General features: G+C 41.2%; 1 protein-coding gene across 3 annotated transcripts in view; it reads left to right on the top strand.

Annotated features, from left to right (window-relative positions):
• Window positions 1–17,931, top strand: part of EIF2D (eukaryotic translation initiation factor 2D) — a 114,163-nt gene that overhangs the window by 68,031 nt on the left and 28,201 nt on the right. For all 3 annotated transcript variants that reach the window (XM_075853702.1, XM_075853701.1, XM_075853703.1), the window contains 4 exons: window positions 3,689–3,779; window positions 5,912–6,019; window positions 6,423–6,661; window positions 8,080–8,197. In XM_075853702.1, coding sequence (XP_075709817.1) covers window positions 3,689–3,779; window positions 5,912–6,019; window positions 6,423–6,661; window positions 8,080–8,197 — 556 coding nt within the window. The remainder of the gene's footprint in view (window positions 1–3,688; window positions 3,780–5,911; window positions 6,020–6,422; window positions 6,662–8,079; window positions 8,198–17,931) is intronic.

A 17,931-nucleotide genomic window follows, 5' to 3' on the forward strand; every position in this document is an offset into this window, starting at 1 on the left:
GAATGCTCCATTTGCAGCAATTACAGCATTGCAGACCTTTGGCATTCTAGCTGTTAATTTGCTGAGGTCATCGGGAGAAATTTCACCCCATGCTTCCAGAAGCCCCTCCCACAAGTTGGATTGGGTTGATGGGCACTTCTTGCATACCATACGGTCAAGCTGCTCCCACAACAGCTCTATGGGGTTGAGATCTGGTGACTGCGCTGGCCACTCCATTACAGATAGAATACCAGCTGCCTGCTTCTTCCCTAAATAGTTCTTGCATAATTTGGAGGTGTGCTTTGGGTCATTGTCCTGTTGTAGGATGAAATTGGCTCCAATCAAGCGCTGTCCACAGGGTATGGCATGGCGTTGCAAAATGGAGTGATAGCCTTCCTTATTCAAAATCCCTTTTACCTTGTACAAATCTCCCACTTTACCAGCACCAAAGCAACCCCAGACCATCACATTACCTCCACCATGCTTGACAGATGGCGTCAGGCACTCTTCCAGCATCTTTTCAGTTGTTCTGCGACTCACAAATGTACTTCTGTATGATCCAAACACCTCAAACTTCAATTCGTCTGTCCATAACACTTTTTTCCAATCTTCCTCTCTCCAATGTCTGTGTGCTTTTGCCCATATTAATCTTTTGCTTTTATTAGCCAGTCTCAGATATGGCTTTTTCTTTGCCACTCTGCCCTGAAGGCCAGCATCCCGGAGTCGCCTCTTCACTGTAGACATTGACACTGGCGTTTTGCGGGTACTATTTGAGGACCTGTGAGGCGTCTATTTCTCAAACTAGAGACTCTAATATACTTGTCTTGTTGCTCACTTTTGCAGCGGGGCCTCCCACTTCTCTTTCTACTCTGGTTAGAGCCTGTTTGTGCTGTCCTCTGAAGGGAGTAGTACACACCGTTGTAGGAAATCTTCAGTTTCTTGGCAATTTCTCGCATGGAATAGCCTTCATTTCTAAGAACAAGAATAGACTGTCGAGTTTCACATGAAAGCTCTCTTTTTCTAGCCATTTTGAGAGTTTAATCGAACCCACAAATGTAATGCTCCAGATTCTCAACTAGCTCAAAGGAAGGTCAGTTTTATAGCTCCTCTAAACAGCAAAACGGTTTACAGCGGTGCTAACATAATTGCACAAGGGTTTTCAAGTGTTTTCTAATCATCCATTAGCCTTCTAACACAGTTAGCAAACACAATGTAACATTAGAACACTGGAGTGATGGTTGCTGGAAATGGGCCTCTATACACCTATGTAGATATTGCATTAAAAACCAGACGTTTGCAGCTAGAATAGTCATTTACCACATTAACAATGTATAGAGTGTATTTCTGATTAATTTAATGTTATCTTCATTGAAAAAAACTACTTTTCTTTTCAAAAATAAGGAAAGTTCTAAGTGACCCTAAACTTTTGAACAGTAGTGTATGTGTATATATATATATATATATATATATATATATATCTATGATTAGAAAGCAGCAGCACTCACAAAAGGCAGTTGTATGGGTGCCAAGCAAGTCGTCCTGATCTAAGGACTGGATAATGTATGTAGAAAAAGAAATCTTGCAGCACTCCAATATGAAAAAAAAGTGGTGGTTTATTCAGTCAGTCAATAAAAAGCAACGTTTCTGTCCTACAATAGGACCTTTATCAAGCATATATATCTTACAAAAATGTGTTTTTTCTTAAATTTTTTGTGATTTGTCTGCTTTCAATAAAAATTTAAAACACTGAATTAATTAAACTAATCTAGAAAACTAACGCCTCATAAGTCTTGTAAAAAAAAACAAAGTAAAAATAGTTGTGATACTCAAAGCGGTTCCAAAGATATTATCATTTGAAGTAGTGCATATCAAAAATGGAAAATTTGACCTGGACACCCTTGGTCATGAAAGCGTTAATGTAGAACATTGGCAAAAGTCCTTGAGCTAATTGACAAGACAAAGACTTTCATTACAGGAATACCCCTTAAAGGCAGATGTTGCTTGCTTTCCTGCATCACCCACCCCCTCCCCCAGCATATTACATCTGTAAGACTTAGCTCACATCTGTGTCAGAGTTTCCGTTCGGGTCTTCCGTCACAGATGCGGTCGAAAATGCCAGACAAAATAGTGCTGTAAAACGACAGACACCGTTGTGGAAACCCGACGGAACCCATTAAAGTCAATTGGTTCCGTTGGCCACCGTTGGTGTTTGCCATACAAAAGATCCAGCACTTCCATTTTTTTAAATTTTTCTTCTCCTATGACTGAGAAGAGTAATGGAAACGCCAAACGCAGATGTGAAGGATGCCTAAGTTGTCTATCTTCTGCTTAGTGACCTGTGAAATACCATCCATCTATGAGAAGTAGAACTTGATATGATGACTTCATAGATGTTTGGGATCATTGGTGCTTTTTGCACAGGTTTTTTTCCAAATCGGATTTGCGGTCTTAGATGGGGCTTTTCATTTGAAACTGGTGAAAATTAATCATGCATGGCTTGTATGGTGGCATACAGTGGGTGACACCAGCGACATTCTATTCCTGGGTCGACCTTGTTATCTCCTATTTGTGCTTTTTGTTTTTTTTAAACCAATTCACTTAGGCCCGATGCACACGACCGTGCCCGCAATCACACGACTGCCGCCCATACAAAGTATGGGAGCACGGCCCGCAAAATGCAAAAGAACGGACATGTTCCATAATTTTCTGAACATTTCTACGGCACGGACACCCATCCGTAGCGCTACGGAAAGGTGTCCGCGTTCAATGAAAGTGAATGGGTAAATTTTTGCAGGTTTTTTACGGTCGTGTGCATGGGGCCTTACTACTGATCTAATCCTAATACCAGATCAGGTTTAAATTGTTTTCTTATAAAGCATGTCCTCCTAAAAAAATAAATAATGTAAATTTATGTCAATCAGATCTTCTTGTTTTGATGTTTCTTGCGTATATAACATATTTTTGGTGATGACCACTTGTGGCCTGCCATTAAAGTACCTATAGAGGTTGTACCGAAGTGTCCACAAACCTGAGAATACAATGCTGAATCTCTGGCAGCTAAATTTGATGGTCTTTTGGCTTTTTAAATTAGTTTTTCTTTTTTTTTTAAAACATTTTTCTTCATCAATTGCCTCTATAAAAACTTTGCACAGGACCCCTGAAGCTGAAGTGTCGTCCATGATGTTTTACATGGCTGCGTCATCCACAGACTCGCACAACACAAACCATCGTAGGCAATGTGTGACCGTTATATTGTTATTTGTACATGGACTATGATTTTTCGGCACTAGTATATTGGTGAATGGATTCTTTTGGAGTTTTAAGGTGATTGTTGAAAAACAAAAAAAATCTTGGAAATCCTTTGGTCTATTTGTACGGTCAATTAAGTACATCTATTAGCTATACCTTCACAATGGGCCTTTCTGTTTTTACGCAGCATTATATCTACTTGTAGGGTCGGTTCAAGGTACATAACACTCTTGCACGTTTACTTCAGACTAAAAACTGCTCAAGAACTCATTAGACACATAATGATGACATATGACATGATGACACATACAGTTTGGGGCTAGGCATGGCAAGTGAAAATGAGCTTTTAATGGAGTAACTAATAGTCAAGTCGCTGCCCTTCCTTACACTCTATGATGGATGTTATTACCAAGAGAAAGTTTCCTATCATATGATTCATGTGCTGATGTTTCTTTTCAAGATCTGATGCTGCCTGGAGTTGTGGTGCCATCTACAGGCCTTCCAGAGGTACAGCGGGGGAGACTATGTGCAGTCAACTTAGTGGGATGCAGGTATAGTACATTCTGTATATCATAGTACGATTTGTCAAATATATTTGTATTGTAGCCGATTACATTAGACGTGTATAAAACACATGTCAATCTCAAGTCTTCCCTCCCGAGTGTTGCATAATGCATTTATTCCTGATGTCCAAATATGTCCAAAAGATAATGTCTTAACCTCTTAGCAGGAAACATTACAAGGTCATGGAAGACATGAAAAGTCTTTACATAGTTATAGTCAGTCCATATAATATAGTCAGTAGGTCATGGCACAATTTACCCTCAAAGGGTATGTTCACACGACCTAAAATGCCCCGAAAAACTGCTAAAAATACGGAGGCTGAATGCCTCAAAACATCTTCCCATTGACTTCAATGGCAAAAACGTCGATTTGGGCCCAAGGGGCGTTTTTTTTACGTGGCCGTTTGAAAAACGGGCCGTAAAAAAAATGCTCCATAAAAAAGTTCATGTCACTTCTTGAGCCGTTTTTGGAGCTGTTTTTCATTGTCTCAATAGAAAAACCGCTCCAAAAACGGCTGAAAATCAAAGGCTGTTTTCCCTTGAAAACAGCTCTGTATTTTACAGCCGTTTTTTGTTAAGCATGTGAACATACCCAAAGGGAAAATAAGTCGTCTTAATCCATAGTTAAAAATCCTTCCTGACCCTGAATGGATCAATATCCAGCTAGTTAGTGCTTTTATAAGTAAAGTAAATGGCACTTCTGCTATGAGTAAATGAGTCAAGTCAGAGCTTGGAATTAAGTTAGCCTTTCAAAGACTAACTTAAAGAGGCTCTGTCACCAGATTTTGCAACCCCTATCTGCTATTGCAGCAGATCGGCGCTGCAATGTAGATTACAGTAACGTTTTTATTTTTAAAAACGAGCATTTTTGGCCAAGTTATGACCATTTTTGTATTTATGCAAATGAGGCTTGCAAAAGTCCAAGTGGGCGTTTTTAAAGTAAAAGTACAAGTGGGCGTGTATTATGTGCGTACATCGGGGCGTTTTTACTACTTTTACTAGCTGGGCGTTCTGATGAGAAGTATCATCCACTTCTCTTCACAACGCCCAGCTTCTGACAGTGCAGACACAGCCGTGTTCTCGAGAGATCACGCTGTGTCGTCACTCACAGGTCCTGCATCGTGTCAGACGAGCGAGGACACATCAGCACCAGAGGCTACAGATGATTCTGCAGCAGCATCGGCGTTAGCAGGTAAGTCGATGTAGCTACTTACCTGCAAATGCTGATGCTGCTGCAGAATCAACTGTAGCCTCTGGTGCCGACACGATGCAGGACCTGTGAGTGACGTCACAGCGTGATCTCTCGAGAACACGCTCTGTGTCTGCACTGCCAGAAGCTGGGCGTTGTGAAGAGAAGTGGATGATACTTCTCATCAGAACGCCCAGCTAGTAAAAGTAGTAAACACGCCCCGATGTACGCACATAATACACGCCCACTTGTACTTTTACTTTTCAACACGCCCAGTTGTACTTTTGCAAGCCTCATTTGCATAAATACGAAAATGGTCATAACTTGGCCAAAAATGCTCGTTTTTTAAAAATAAAAACGTTACTGTAATCTACATTGCAGCGCCTATCTGCTGCAATAGCAGATAGGGGTTGCAAAATCTGGTGACAGAGCCTCTTTAATGGAAGTAGTAACTCCCATAGTATCTGTTCTACTTAGGGCCTATTCACATAAAGTTTTCACCATAGGTTTAGCGTGTGCTTTGGGAAAGCTCCCTATGTACACTATAAACGTGTCCATATGGCTCCATTAGCCCAACGGAGACCAATAGAGTGGACAGTGCTGTCAGAGGCTTTTAACTACAGAGTCCACAGTCAGAGAATCAGTAGCGCTCTGGCCGGGGACTCCCAAGGTTGGAGTAGCACTTCACGTCCGTGTCCATATGTTGACAGTGTTGTCAGAGGCTTTCAACTACGGAATCCCATGGACCGTGATGTGAGGGGCTGCTCCAGTCCCAGAGTCCCCTGCCAGAGTGCTACCAATTCTCTGGCTGGGGATTCCGTAGTTAAAGTCCCCTGACATCACTGTCCATATATGGGCAAGGACATCAGAGGCTTATCCAGAAGTGGAACCCCAACAACATTATTTTTGGTTGTTTCTTTTTGTTGTGCAGGGCTCCTGTAGCAATTGGTGTAGCCACTATGTCTACAAGAGAGATGTTGACATCTGGAATGAAGGGCAAAGGTTTCAACATTTTACACACGTACAAAGATCAATTGTGGTAAGAAAACAAACCCCTTTACTAACTCACATTGTTTTTTGCTCGAATATAAGTATTAAGCATGTGCATAATATTTTGCTTTGAATCTATATATTGTGCATATATACAATTACTAAAAGCTTGTATTAAGGTGACCACAAATATTTTCAGATTATTAATGATTTGAATATCTTTTCACTGTGTTTAGATGTTTCTTTTGCTTCAGATCAAAGTAGCATAAATACGGAAGTATAGTACTGTGTGTATATTTCTCTGTTTTCTCTGTAGAGCAGTGATTGTCAGCACACTTGGTGCATTTGTGCTACAATCCAAAGAGGTCTAGTTTCCTTTGTTCAGAAAGTGTTAAGTAATGTGAAAAAAAAATATTGTCATGAAAGAACCATATTTGTTGTTATTATGGCAGGGCTTATGGTGACAAGTCAGGCCCTCCAGTTATTGCTTCTGCTGTGACTGAGGCTGCAGCTGAAGGAGAGCAGGAGGAAAAAGTAGTCTCCCACGACATGGTGCCAGACACCCACGTTACTGAATCACAACTGGAAAATTTGTGCCTGGATGAAGTAGCTGCTGATACACCTCAGGAGTGTGCAGACATTGCAGCAGAGGAAGCACCGGACTCTGAAGGTTGTCACGTATGTCCACAAGGTAACCATCTTCCCTTCACCCTGGTCCACATAGACCACTGTTGAACTGTGGCTTCATTATTCAAAATCGTGACCGATCCAATGTTGAAAAACAATAAAAGAAACAAAATTGGCGGTGCGCCAAATCTATGTTACATGGGGAATCTGAAGGCCTATTTTCCGCAATGTCGTCATTGACGATAATTTGTGACAGGAAACCGTTTAGTCCGACCTAAGTTAGAAATTAAGATGGTGGGATAGTGTTGCGAGTGGGATCAAAAGGTGCTTTTTCACTTTTTAAGTACAGTTCCATTCACTTTGTTAGAAAACAATGGGTCAGATTTACGAACTCCGTGTCAATTTACACAAGACAGTCAGAAAATGCACCAAATTTATCAGTGGTGCATGCTGTATGATAAATTTGCCGCATCTAGCTTCACGTTCTAGATACTTTTCTCCTCCTTATATCACCTATTAGTTGGCTTAGTTCATCACCCTTTCTACTAGAACACATCCCTTTCATGCTAAGACATGGCCCTTATCGAGCATGTCGAAAATGGTCTAAAACAGTTAATAAATGTGGCGCAAAGCATGTACGCCAGTGTTCTGGCTCAATTTGAGCCACAATTTTGGCGCATTTTGAATAGTAAATGTACCCTAATATGCTTGGATTTCTGTGATGCCATGACTTTTTTTTTTTTTTAAGCTCTTCCTGCTGGTCCCACGTGAATTAACGGTCTAATGACGCGGTCCCTGTATAACCATACACACATGTATTCCCTGCTAATTTTGACCCTAGTATGATGGATGATTATCACCCATGTGTAGAGTGTGCGCCTAAAGCAAAGGGAGGGAGATACCTGTATACCGAAAATGGGGTATTTATTCCCTGTACTATATGACGTTCTGTGATACGTTACGTTACTCCATGTACACTTATTTGGGTCTCTATTCACATGAGAATTAAAGTATTTTTGTTTTAAGAATTAATTGAACAAACTACCTTAAAACACAATGTGAATTTTTTTTTTGTAAAAAAATAGTAAGGGAGATCTATCAAAACTGATGCAAGGGAACAGTGGCGTAGTTGCCCATGGCATGAGGTTTCTGCTTTCATTTTCCAAAGGACCTCTGCAAAATAAAAGATGGAATCTGGTTGCCATGTGCCAATACGTCACTATTATTTTGCACTAGTTTTGAATCCTCTATATGTTTTCGTTTTTCCCTTTATAATACCTACAAGATAAAAATATATCTGCTTCAATTTTATGTATTCCTTTTAAAAAAGAAAAAACCCTTTAATAAACCAATAAATGCAATGAAGTCCTTGGCGATGTAATTATTAAAAATAATGTTCGTATTTAAACTTTTTTTTGTTTTACATTCTGCGCAATAGACCGATAACTGCCGGCTTTTTTTTTTTTTTAAATCATTCTGCAGAGGCCATGGACATCTTGCTAAACCAGTGCTTCTTCCATGCTTTGAGGTACAAGGTAAAGAAGTCAGACCTTCCCCTACTCACAAGCACCTTCCTGCGAAATTATCTTATTTTCTGTTGGTGAGTTGTTCTGTAACTTGTACTACTGTTATTCTGAGTGTGTTAGTATTTAACGGGTCTTCATGGATTTGACATTGATAGAGGCTCCCCGATAAGCAGAAGGAAGGGTCAGTGGTGCTTGCGGTCAGGCCACAGCCCATTCGTTGCAGTAAATGCCACTCTGTCGGGTACTGTGGCTCAGCCCTGTTCATTTGACGCAGCCACACATGTCAGGTACTAGAGTGAAGCAGCCAGGGTTCTCCAGTGAGTGCCGCTACTCCTTGTTCCGCTGATAGGTGGGGGTCTCTGGAGAAGGACTCCCATCGATACACATTAATTCCCTAACCTAAGGATAGGCCGTAAGTGCAAAATCACAGAAAATCCCTTTAAGGATCATCTAAGTAACATTGTCACTGAGTGATAACCGTCATAGACTTTATACAGTCCTGTGGAAAAGTATTTGCCCCCACCCGATTTCTTCTACTTTTGTTAATATGTTATATTTAAATGTTTCAGGTCATGCAACAAATTTAACATAAGATAAAGACGACAAAACTAAACACAAAATGCAGCTTTTAAATTCGGATAAAGATTTATTCAAAACTTTTATCACCCATGTGAAAAAGTAATTGATCCCCTAATACTAATAACTGGTTGTGCCACTCTTGGCAGTAACCACTGCAATTAAAAGTTAGCGATAACTCGCGATGAGTCTTTTACATCGCTGTGGAGGAATTTTGGTGTCACTCCTCTTTGCAGAATTGTTTTAATTCGGCTACATTGAGGGTTTTCGAGCATGAACTGCACTTTTAAAGTCTTGCCAAAGCATCTCAATGGGGATCAAGTCAGGACTTTGACTTGGCCAAGATTAATTGTCCTGCTGCATAACCCAACTGCCCTTGAGCTTTACGTCACAAACTAACGGGCGGACATTCTCCATCAGGATTTTCTGATAGAGAGCGGAATCCATGATTCCATCAATTATGACAAGTCGTCCAGGTCCTCCAGAAACAAAGCAGCCCCAGACCATCACCCTACCACCACTATGTTTGGCAGTTGGTATGATGTTCTTATGGTGGAATGAGGGGTTAGCTTTACACCAGATGTAGCGAGACCCATGTCTTCTAAAAAGTTTTACCTTTTACTCATCAGTCCACAGAATATTAGCTCAAAGTCTTGGTAGGTATCTAGATGTTTTTAGGTAAAAAAAAAACAAAAACAACCGCATCAAAAAATGCACCAAATCGTGTTAAAAACTGCATGCAGTTTTCGGACGCGTTGTTTTTCTATGCGGTTCTAACCGCATTTCAACTGCAACGTGTGAAGGAACACTTAGCAATGACTTTGTGACCCTTTCCAATCTGGTAGGTTTCAGTGACTTAGTTTGGCATCTGTATTTGAATATCTTTAGAACGTGGCATCATGTGTTGCATTTTGAGACCTAGCTTGCTTCACATTGCCAGGCAGGTTCTTTTTAAGTGATGTTTAGATTCAACAGGTCTGGCAGTAAGCATATAACATACAAAAAGTATGCGCACACACGGCTACAATATACAAAATGACAATATTATTGTATACAAAAATTACAAATCTTAAAATTGCTGGATTAATAGGAAAGCCGCAACGGGCAGCAAGGACGCCAAGTCAAATTAGGCAATAATACTGAATCCATAGAAGGATGAACCTGTTACATACCGGTACATAAATAGTTAATAAAATGTATATGTCCCCACCACACTTTGCAAGTGCCGGTAGACAGTTAGGGCTCATTCAGACGAGCGTAAAACTCGTCCGTGTGCTGTGTGTGGAAATCACTCACAGCACACGGACCCACTGATATCAATGGGGCTGTTCGCACATGCAGGAGTTTGCGAGAGTCCGCTGCGTGAAACTCACTGCATGTCCTATATTGGTGCATTTTCACGCACCTACGCGCCCATTGAAGTCAATGGGTGCGTGAAAACCACACACCGCGCACGGATGCACATCCGTGTGCTGTGCGCATCATTTCCATTGAAAAAAAATAATCTGCTTTGCGAGTGCGTAAAAAGCACTTGCCACTCGGAAAGCACAGATGCAGTAACGCAACGCATACGGACCATATCACGCTCGTGTGAATGTAGCCTAAGGAGGTAAACTCACAGAAATGACAGTGAAATAAAGTACATATATGCATGTGCACCCAGTAACCAATGCTGAGCAAGTAGGCAGGTAACAAACAATAATCACAAACCATAGCATGACGTACCCATTGAATGTACTGATGCTGAGACCGGCGTTCACATAGGACAGGGGGTTGCCTTATTGGTATCTTTAAAAGTAAGCATGCCTGAGCCCAGCTAGTGAAATTTAACCCAATTGTGAATTGCATTTGGTTAACTGGTCGATTTAGTTGCTAGTGGGGCAATTTATTTTTCCCATAGGGCCGGGCTGAGCAGCATTTCTCCTTCAATAAATAAAATCATTATTTAAAAACAGCATTTTGCGCTTACTTGAGTTCTCTTTGTCGAATATTTCAGATCATCAAATTTTAAAGAGGCTCTGTCACCACATTATAAGTTCCTTATCTTCCACCGTAATGTGATCGGTGCTGTAATGTAGGTGACAGCAGTGTTTTTTATTTAGAAAAACGATAAATGTTGACCGTTATGACCTATTTTATATTTATGCTAATTACTTTCTTAATAGACAACTGGGCGTGTTTTACTTTTTGACCAAGTGGGCCTTGTACAGAGAAGTGTATGACGCTGACCAATCAGTGACCAATCCGTGTCATAGACTTCTCTCTATTCATTTATTCAGCACATAGGGATCCTGCGTTGTTACATAGTTACATAGTTAGTACGGCTGAAAAAAGACACATGTCCATCAAGTTCAACCAAGGGAAGGGAAAAGGGAAGGAAAAATTTCTACACATAGGAGCTAATATTTTTTTGTTCTAGGAAATTATCTAACCCTTTTTTAAAGCCATCTACTGTCCCTGCTGTGACCAGCTCATGCGGTAGGCTATTCCATAGATTCACAGTTCTCACTGTAAAGAAGCCTTGTCGCCTCTGCAGCTTGAACCTTTTTTTCTCCAGACGGAGGGAGTGCCCCCTTGTTTTTTGAGGGGGTTTTACAAGGAACAGGATTTCACCATATTTTTTGTATGTGCCATTAATATATTTATATAAGTTAATCATGTCCCCCCTTAGTCGTCTTTTCTCAAGGCTAAATAGGTTTAATTCTTTCAATCTTTCCTCATAACTTAAATTCTCCATGCCCCTAATTAGCTTCGTTGCTCTTCTTTGTATTTTTTCCAACTCCAGGGCAGCCTTTCTATGAACTGGAGCCCAGAACTGAACTGCATATTCTAGATGAAGCCTCACTAATGCTTTGTAAAGTGGTAATATTACATCCCTGTCCCGTGAGTCCATGCCTCTTTTAATACACGACAATATCCTGCTGGCCTTTGAAGCAGCTGATTGACACTGCATGCTGTTATTGAGTTTATGATTTACAAGTACACCCAGATCCTTCTCAACAAGTGAATCCGCCAGTGTAGCTCCCCCTAGGACATATGATGCATGCAGGTTTTTCGTACCCAGATGCATAACTTTACATTTATCTACATTAAACTTCATCTGCCAAGTGGACGCCCAAACACTTAGTTTGTTTAAATCTGCCTGTAATTCATGAACATCCTCCATAGTCTGAACTATATTACATAGCTTGGTGTCATCTGCAAAAATAGAAATAGTGCTATTAATCCCATCCTCTATATCATTAATAAATAAGTTGAATAATAGTGGTCCCAGCACTGAACCCTGGGGTACTCCAGTTATAACCGGGGACCATTCAGAGTAGGAATCATTGACCACAACTCTCTGGATACGGTCCTTGAGCCAATTCTCAATCCAATTACAAACTATATTATCTAAACCTATAGTCCTTAATTTACCCATTAGGCGTCTATGGGGGACAGTGTCAAATGCCTTAGCAAAGTCCAAAAACACTAAATCCACAGCGGCCCCTCTGTCTAGGCTTCTGCTTACCTCTTCATAAAAACAGATTAGGTTAGTTTGACAACTTCTGTCCTTAGTAAAACCGTGCTGGCTGTCACTTATAATACTATTTATTGTCACATAATCCTGTATATAGTCCCTCAATAGCCCCTCAAACATTTTCCCCACGATGGATGTTAAGCTTACTGGTCTATAATTACCTGGGGAAGACCTAGAGCCCTTTTTGAAAATAGGCACCACATTTGCCCTGCGCCAGTCCCTTGGCACTATACCAGTCACTAGAGATTCTCTGAATATTATGAACAGGGGGACAGAAATAACTGAACTAAGCTCTTTAAGAATTCTAGGGTGTAACCCATCTGGTCTCGGGGCCTTGTGCACATTTATTTTATTTAATTTAGCTTGGACCATCTCTACATTCATCCAATTAAGTATATCAACTGATATATTAACAGCACTGGCACCGGCTACATCAGCTGCTCCTTCTTCAGTTGTATATACAGAGCTAAAGAACCCATTTAGTAACTCTGCCTTCTCTTGATCCCCTGTGATCAACTCCCCATTACCATTATCTAGGGGTCCTACATGTTCAGACCTGGGCTTTTTTGCATTTATATACTTGAAGAATTTTTTGGGATTTGTTTTACTATCCTTGGCCACCTGCCTTTCATTTTGTATTTTTGCTAATTTTATTACATTTTTACAGATTTTATTAAGCTCTTTATATTTTACAAAGGCTACAGCTGTACCCTCAGATTTGTATTTTTTAAATGCCCTTTTTTTGTCATGTATTGCCCCTTTCACAGAAGGTGTAAGCCATGTGGGGTTTAATTTGAGTCGTTTATACTTGTTACCTGTAGGAATACATTTTGCACTATAATAACTCAAAGTAGATTTGAAAATCTCCCATTTATCATTTGTCCCATTATTTGACATTAGTTCTTCCCAGTCTATACCCTGAATTGCAGCCTTCATCCTGGGGAAATTGGCTTTCTTAAAATTAAATGTTTTTGCCCTCCCAGCCTGCGTTTGTTTTTTACAGTATAGGTAAAATGTAACTATATTATGATCACTGTTACCGAGGTTTTCACAAACATTGACATTCCCAACAAGATCTGCATTATTAGAAATCACCAGATCCAACAGAGCTTCACCTCTAGTCGGGTCTTCCACAAACTGCCCCATAAAATTTTCCTGCAACAGGTTGAGGAAATGTCTCCCCTTTGCCGTTGAAGCCGAACCATGACACCAATTAATATCCCGGAAATTAAAATCTCCCATTATCACTACAGTACCCGCCTGTGCAGCCTGCTCCATCTGTTTATATAGCTGAACTTCCATCTCCTCAGTTATATTGGGGGGTCTATAGATTACACCAAAAGTAATTTTTTCAGTGTTTACCTCCCTTTCTAGTTCCACCCACAAGGTTTCAACCTCCTCACAGTATTCACCCACTATTGTCTCTTTCACACTCGCCTTCATATCATTTCTCACATACAGACATACACCACCACCTTTCCTATTTGTCCTGTCTTTCCGAAAAAGTGTAAAACCCTGTAGATTTACAGCCCAGTCATGTGAAGAGCCCAGCCATGTTTCAGCAACACCAACTATATCTATATTTTCTTCCAGTATCAAGGCCTCCAGCTCCCCCATTTTGCTTGCTAGACTTCTGGCATTTGTGAACATACACTTTAACTTGCCTTTAAATGTTTCAATTTCACTATCAGAAATGTGATTATTTGACATTTGGGCCTTTTTATTTTCACTGCTGTTTTGTAACGAAAGGATCTCCTTATCTTGTTGCCTAGTCTTCTCCCCACCGTCTGTTTCTCCCCCCACCAATATAGTCTGACCCCTCTCTAACCTAACTACCCCTTTATTTCCTACATTGACCTCCCTCCTCAGCCCTAGTTTAAATACTCCGCCACCCCAGCTAGAATTCTCTCCCCCAGCACAGCAGACCCCCTTCCATTTAGGTGCAAATCATCTGCAGAATACAGTTTGTACCCCAATGAAAAGTCAGCCCAGTGCTCTAGGAACCCAAATCCTTCTCCTCTACACCAAGACTTCAGCCATGCATTTAACTCCCTGAGCTCCCGCTGTCTTTCCTGTGATGCGCATGGCACAGGCAGTATTCCTGAGAATACTACTTTGGAGGTCCTTCCCTTCAGCTTGTAGCCTAGTTCTTTAAAATTATTCTTAAGGCTCCTCCACCTACCATTTATTCTGTCGTTGGTACCGACATGGACCACGACAGCTGGATCATCACCAGCCCCTCCCAGCAATTTGTCCACCCGTTCCACCACATGCCGAACCCTGGCACCAGGGAGACAGTAAACCATTCGGTTGAGGTGGTCTTGGCGACAAATTATTCTATCCGTCTTCCTGATTATAGAATCCCCTACGACTATCAATTGTCTTGGCTTACCTGCATTACCATCCCGCCAACTACTAGCTGGTCTGTTCTCCCGGCTGTTAGGGAGATCAGTATCCACTAGGGCTGCCATTTCTGAGACTGACACCCTCGCATCATCACCCAACTTGGCAATTTTGCCTGGAATGTCAGAAACCGGATCGGCCTTCCTTTTCTTTGACCACTTTCTACTGCCCCTAACTACATTAACCCAGCTACTTACCTGATCCTGCTCACCCATGTCTTCACCCTCCAGTTGTAACCCACTAACTGCATGCTCCGTGAGCAGCAAGCTCAGCTCAAGATTGTCTATCCTCCTCAGTGTTGCATTCTGCTCCTCCAGATCTCTAATACGAGCTTCCAGGTGAACAACATGCTCACATCTGCCACAGAGATATTCACCCTGGAACTCCGGCTCCAGTCGTGCATACATATGGCAAACTGTGCACTGAAGAAAACCTCCAATCTTGCTATCCATTATCCAAGTCACCAAAAAAAACAGAGAACAGGTGTTAATCAAAAAGAAAAAGAAGTAGAAGAGCACTTACTGGGACTTTAACTCCCCTTTTCATCTCTGGTTTTTGGAACTCCACTTGATCTACAAACCACTTGTTGTTTCAAGCCACAGAGCAGGCTCTACAGAGTACTGAGGCCTGATTTATAGCACCTGGTACCAGCTAACCCCTCCCCCTTACTCAGCTACTCAGGAAGGAAACTGCAAGGGAAAAATGGTTTTAAATAATGTCACTTTTGCAAACTTTGTAGCAAGCAATCAATACATATATCACATACAATGGCCCCCCACTTTGTCACGCACAATACAGTAAATCAATCCGGTTTTTGGAACTCCACTTGATCTACAAACCACTTGTTTTTTCAAGCCACAGAGCAGCACTATGTACAGTCACATACTCACACATTAACATTCCTGAAGTGCCTTGAGAGTTAATAGACATCACTTCCAACCAGGACTGGACGTCTATTCATCACTGCCGACACTTCGGTAACGTTTGTGTGGAACTTACAGCACAGCAAGAGTAATCTCACGAGATCACGCTGTAAATCACGCTTGCTGTCATTAACTCCCACACTAACGTTACAGAAGTGTCGGCAGTGATGAATAGACGTCCCGTCCTGGCTGAACACATTGTCTATTAACTCTCAAGGCACTTCAGTAACGTTAATGTGTGAGTGTGTGACTGTACATAGTGAACAACGCAGGATCACTATGTGCAGAGTAAATGAATGGAGAGAAGTTTATGATGCTGATTGGTCAGCGTAATACACTTCTCTCCACAATGCCCACTTGGTAAAAAAGTAAAACACGCCCAGTTGTCTATTAAGAAAGTAATTAGCATAAATATAAAATAGGTCATAACTCCGTCAAAATTAATTGTTTTTCTAAATAAAAAAACACTGCTGTAATCTACATTACAGCGCCGATCACATTATATAGAAGATAGGCCACTTATAATGTGGTGACAGAGCCTCTTTAAGGGTAAGTTCACACATGGCAGATACATAGCGTAAATGTACACAGCATATCTGCCCTGGCAGCACCAGGGAATTTCCGGCCAAAACAACGCACCAAGTTGTGGTGCAGTTTTTCAGCCGAAATGTGTGCTGCGAAAAAAAAATGGCCATACTTACCCTCTCATGTCCTGCAGACTGGCTTCCTGGGATAGCGTTTCATTCTATGTGACCGCTGCATCCTGTGATTGGCTACAGCGGTCACATGGGATGAAGGGAATTTTGTGTAAGTATAAGATTTTTTTTCTGAGCTGCAGTTTTTGTTGTGGAATTGCAGCTTTTCCGCCGCAAAAATGACAACATCTGCTCTTTGTTGCGGGTTTTACCTCCCCGTTGTATTCAATTGGGAAATCCGCAACACTCAAGCAGCGATTACGCAAATACAATTGCGATGCTGCGAATTGAAAAACCCGCAGGATAGTTTGTGTTTTTACCGCTTATAATTTACGCAGCGTGCGGATGAGATTTGAACTGCTGCTACTGTATTACGCTGTGTATTTTCCGCAACAAAATAAGTTGTGGAAAATCCGCAGTATTTACGCTATGTGTGAACCCGGCCTTAAAGTGTGACAAATATGCAAAAATAGAAAAAATTGGGAAGGGGGCAAATACAATTTCACAGCAATGTATCTATATTTAGAACTAATATTCTTACTGGTTGGTATGTTGCTGCTTTTTGGTTGCTGTCTCTTCAGTGTGCATCATGTCCAGTATGATGTATATTTGTAGGTCCGTGCCAACTGATGTTTTCCATATTCTTTTTGTACCAATATGGAGAACTCCCACATTAAAGATAGTGGACTACAGATGTCACATCTAAGTGGAGGTCCATGCTGGTTCAGTGTTTTGATGTATTGGAGGTACGGTAGTGCTTAAAGTGTATATTCGCTTTTCTGTTCGCTTTATTATTCATAGTGTGCCCTCTTGTGGTTACATTCCAGTATGAAATATCTTCATAAAAATTAGTTTCCTCAAGTTTGCTAAAAAAAAAATAGACAAATACTAATGTAGCGTTTCTGCAGGGACCATATGAATACATTTTGATATCTTGATGCTGCAGGACTGCTATTGTATTATGAGAAAAACCTCTTGAATGGGATTGGGATGCAGTCCCAGGCACAGCTGCCTAACAGATAAAGCCTCTGTGGCTGAAAAGACATTAAAGTAGCCGATGCTTCTAAACTATGCTGTTCATTGGGGGTCCCGGGTGTCAGCCTACCACCGATCACCCGTTGGTGGCCTGTAAAAACATCTGGACCGCCGCCTAAGGCCCCCAGCGATCCAGTTTTCCTCCACTGTGGTACTGAAATGCCAAAAGGAAACTGATGCCAGAATGGAGCCCTGCGCCGGACAGAAAATATTGCTGCATGCAGCGTTTGTCAGTCTGTAGACGCCGCACTGGTATACAAAGTGCACACAAATGTCATCAGTTGTGTCCAGTTCAGGCATAAAGCAACTGGCCAGACACAACTGATATATGTGAACCCAGCCTTATTTACTCATAACTGTGAAGGGCCCATCCAGACTTCTCTGCAGAAAACAGATTTTTTTTGTTACAATGCGAAAAAGATTCATTAGAAGACAATCCAATCTCAGAAGCTCATGAAAGTACAGGACAAATTATTTCATTTTTAGGTGCACCAGCTATTTATGAAAATACATTTTTAAAGAGAACCTACGGTACATTTTAGATCCTGATTAGCTCTTTTTGGGAGGTCTCATCTGCCTTACCCTTCTATAGTTCCAGTGACATAAAGAGGAACAGGGCTGAGAGTCCACTGCTTTCAGAAACCAAGCCAGAAAAC

Source organism: Rhinoderma darwinii, chromosome 2, assembly GCF_050947455.1.
Source record: "Rhinoderma darwinii isolate aRhiDar2 chromosome 2, aRhiDar2.hap1, whole genome shotgun sequence".
Lineage (NCBI taxonomy): Eukaryota > Metazoa > Chordata > Amphibia > Anura > Rhinodermatidae > Rhinoderma > Rhinoderma darwinii.